The 3924-nt window shown below is 37.7% G+C and overlaps 1 protein-coding gene across 1 annotated transcript; it reads left to right on the top strand.

Moving 5' to 3' along the window:
* The first annotated feature begins 749 nt into the window (after positions 1 to 749).
* On the top strand, positions 750 to 1842 carry LOC18609303 (glutathione S-transferase U17-like). Its single transcript, XM_007044339.3, has 2 exons — positions 750 to 1179; positions 1309 to 1842. Exons 1-2 carry the CDS (start codon positions 859 to 861, stop codon positions 1684 to 1686), a joined length of 699 nt encoding a protein of 232 aa, XP_007044401.1. The 5' UTR covers positions 750 to 858; the 3' UTR covers positions 1687 to 1842.
* The last annotated feature ends 2082 nt before the right edge of the window (positions 1843 to 3924 follow it).

The following is a 3924-nucleotide window of genomic DNA, read 5'->3' as shown; positions in this document are numbered from 1 at the left end:
TTTTTCAACTCAACCGCAACTCCATCAGCGGTGTATATTCTCACCGCTGAAGATCGAGTTCTGCAGCACAAATGTGGCGTTCAGATTCATTAACTCGGGTCCATAAAGTTTCACGACAATGACATTTTGGTCTTCCTTGTCACCCATTAGATAAGCCTCTTTTCTAGTGATTTAAGAATTAACATAATTTTTCATTTTTTACCAAGAAACTCCTACCATGAGCATTAATCAGAGGACACATGACATTTTTTAGACGTTGGGGCAGAAGAGGAGTCAGGAAATGAAGGCAGAAGATTTGCATTCCTCAAAGCCTTTGATGATGTGTAAAATATAAAGAAGCTGTTAACTCTCTAATTTGTATAATTCTGACACTTTACATGGAATAAATTGTAGTTGTATAATTCGACTAAAAGGATCCAGGTTTTTTTTTTTTTTTTTGAGTAAAACGCATCCAAATTGTTTGACAAACATGAAAAGGCTCTCCCTGTACACCAGTTTTCATTATTCTTAACTTCTTCATTTAAAGCTTAAATCATAAAATTAAGTTATTAGCCAAAAGGCCAAAACCAAGCCAAAGCAAGTAAATATAGTTTAATGTCCGAACCTAAAGTCAAAATGTCAAATGACAACTTATGTCTTTGGCGAAATTAGCCATGTGTTTACCTTCCCCTTTCACATTTGTAACTAACAGTCTTGACCTTGGCTGAGTGCTTTAATCAAGTCAAGTTACCTGCTACTCTCTTTATCGATTCTCAATACATCATCCCTAGCATTTCTATATAATAAACGCTCCTATTTTGAAGCGTACCCTCAAAACTGCAGATATTTCTGCTTCTGGTTAGAGAGATTAAATAAACCATGGCAAAGAGTGATGTGAAAGTTTTGGGTTCATGGCCGAGCCCCTTTGTGATGAGGGCAAGGATTGCCCTTAACATCAAGTCTGTCAACTATGAGTATTTTGAGGAGAGATTACGGGAAGGTAAAAGCGAGCTTCTTCTCAAATCAAACCCGGTTCACAAGAAAATTCCAGTCCTCATCCATGGTGACAAGCCCATCTGTGAGTCTCTCGTTATTGTGCAATATATCGACGAGACTTGGTCTTCTGGTCCTTCCATTCTACCTTCTGACCCCTATGAACGGGCAACCGCTCGTTTTTGGGCAGCCTATCTTGACGAAAAGGTATTCATAGTTTGTTCATGCAAAATCAGATAGTATATTTCACAGTTGATTGGTAATGTATCTTTTGGTAGAAAACTGCAATTTTTTATTTATTTATTGTGGGGGGTCAAAATACTTTTTCTTGTGCAGTGGTTCCCATCCATAAGAACTATTGGTATGGCTCAAGGAGAGGATGCAAGGAAAGCGGCAATAGCGCAAGTCGAAGAAGGATTGGTGCTGTTGGAAGAAGCATTTGGGAAGTGCAGCAAAGGGAAACGTTTCTTTGGTGGGGACCAAATTGGGTACCTTGACATTGCATTTGGATGCTTCTTGGCCTGGCTCAGAGTCACTGAGAAGATGAGCGGGATCAAGCTGTTGAGTGAAGCCAACACTCCTGCTTTGCTTAATTGGGCTGACAGGTTCTGCTCTGATGCTGCTGTGAAGGATGTTATGCCAGATACTGAGAAGCTTGCGGAGTTCGGTAAGATGGTTATAGCCAAAATGAGGGGTGCGGCTCCTCCCAAATGATGAATTCGATGATTAGATGGCAATAGAAGCAATAGAATGGCTATGGTGTACTTTTTTTGCACCGAAGCATCTCTAATCTACTATCATCTATGTGCTGCTTGGAGAGTGGAAATAAATTTTCGTGGAATGCAAAATAATCAAGTAGCTTTTCTGTCTTGTCTATATATATATATAGATAGTTGTTCTGTTGATGAAACAAACACATATGCCAGTAATGAAGCTCTTTAAGTTGAATATAAGTTTCACATAAAGATTAAAAGAAACGCCATCTCCTTTGTTTATCGTCAAGCCAGAATACTGACTCTAGATCATCGTCCTGAGGCACAGGCTATCCGCAATGACCTTGTATAATAAATGTCATCATTCAAAAGTTTGTGCAGTAACTGAAATTTTGTAGACCAGTTGTTAGAAGTAGGAGGGGTAGCGGTCAGCTGCTCCCTGGATAGACAAGCTAGAAGGCTAGTTTTTTTTCCCCTCATATGAAGTAATTATTCTGGCAGGCGGTACCTCACACCAAATAGCCCGATTCTTCAATGGAGCTAAGCCTGGGCGTCGTGTTGCTCTTTTTGGTTTCACGAATTCATATACAAGTTTCACATTAGATGGATTCATGGAACGGGATTCAAATTAAACCGTGGACCGCTTTAAAACGGGGTATTCAGATATATTACGACTGTGTGACAAGAAATAGACAAATGTCTTTAGATTAGTTAATACTACAAAACTTATACTATAATATTATATGACGGCAGATGAGAATTGAGACTTTGCCTCTCTTTAAATTATTTTTTTAAAAAGAGTAAAGGTTATTTTAGTAATTTTAATTTTTAATTAAAATACACATTGATAATTTTAATAATTAGGCTAAGCTAGTAATCCTTTGTTTGATTTCTTTTTGTACTTTATAAGATAAAATTTTGAATATACGCTTAAGCTCCAACTTCATTTCTCATGATCTTTTCCTCTCTATTTTACTAATTTTCTTACTTTTACTGTCACGACCCGAAACTCCCATCGAGCCCGTGATAACCGCCGCGACGTCCCGATAGGCACTCCTTACCCCGAATGCCGATCGAAACCCCGCAAGGCTTAGCATCAGCTTCCGCATCTCCCCAGTGAGCGACAGTTATTAAATCTCACATTTCAAAAAAATCATAAGTTATTTCCAAATCAAAACAATAAAATATTACTTTCTGGCTCACAAGGGCATTTTCGTCATTTTTCTTCGAAAATACCGAAACTCGCCAAAAACATGGTGTAAAAGCTAAATATATTCATACATACTTTAAATCAAATAATTGAAGAATAAAATTACTTTTACAGTGACACGTGGGCCCTCAACTGACTAAGAAGATGTAGGGCTATGAACCCTTACTTTCTAGGATGCAACTCCGAGATTAATTCTCGTCTTAATCAACTATCAACAAATTGTCCTGAGCTTGAAAAATGGATAGGAAGAAGGGTGAGATTATGATTACATAATCCCAGTGAGTAGACAGACATCATCAAAATAATCTAAAGCCGAGTAATAGCAGACAATTAAAATAATCCATCCCAACCCATATAAATAATTGGATTTCATTCAATTACTCAACATGGCTTATGCACTTTTCAAAAACTTGGCCCTTGCCAAAAATCCATTCTCAGGGATACCCCACGGAGGCATCTTACCGAGACTGCCGAGGCTGTTTATTGTCACACACACAAACACATTTTACCTTTGACAACACAGCCGTTCCTTGGCGTTGGCTGAGTCTCACTCTCACGTGGTGGCCCGAACGTGAGGTGCACTCAAATCCTACCTCGGGAGTTATCCTACGCGCCTCTCCAATTGAGGTAAGCTCAATAATTGGGAACCGTGCCCTTCTAATTAGGCTAGCCCACGGAACCCCCGTCACTATAGTGCCCACTTTATAACCCACCAACCAATAAAATCACAATAATATGACATGGCTCACTTAACACATTCAAGGTAAATTAAAGCAGTTCACATATTCTTTAAATCATAAAAATAACCAGTCATACCCACATTTATCATAAGCCATTTAATGTAAAATCATGGATAAACAACACAATCATAGTATAGGTCTCCAATTACTCTATTTTTGAAATCATTATTAAATTTTCAAAATTTTTATAAAATTATTTTATAAAATCCCATCTTCCCATAAAACACAATAATTTTTCAATTAAACCATTTTTCCATAAAATCACACAATTAAATAAATCTACTTTAGA

Source organism: Theobroma cacao, chromosome 2 (assembly GCF_053813885.1).
Source record: "Theobroma cacao isolate CCN51 chromosome 2, ASM5381388v1, whole genome shotgun sequence".
Lineage (NCBI taxonomy): Eukaryota > Viridiplantae > Streptophyta > Magnoliopsida > Malvales > Malvaceae > Theobroma > Theobroma cacao.
The sequence above is the reverse complement of the archived record's forward strand: the minus strand, read 5'-3'. Positions and strand labels throughout refer to the sequence as shown.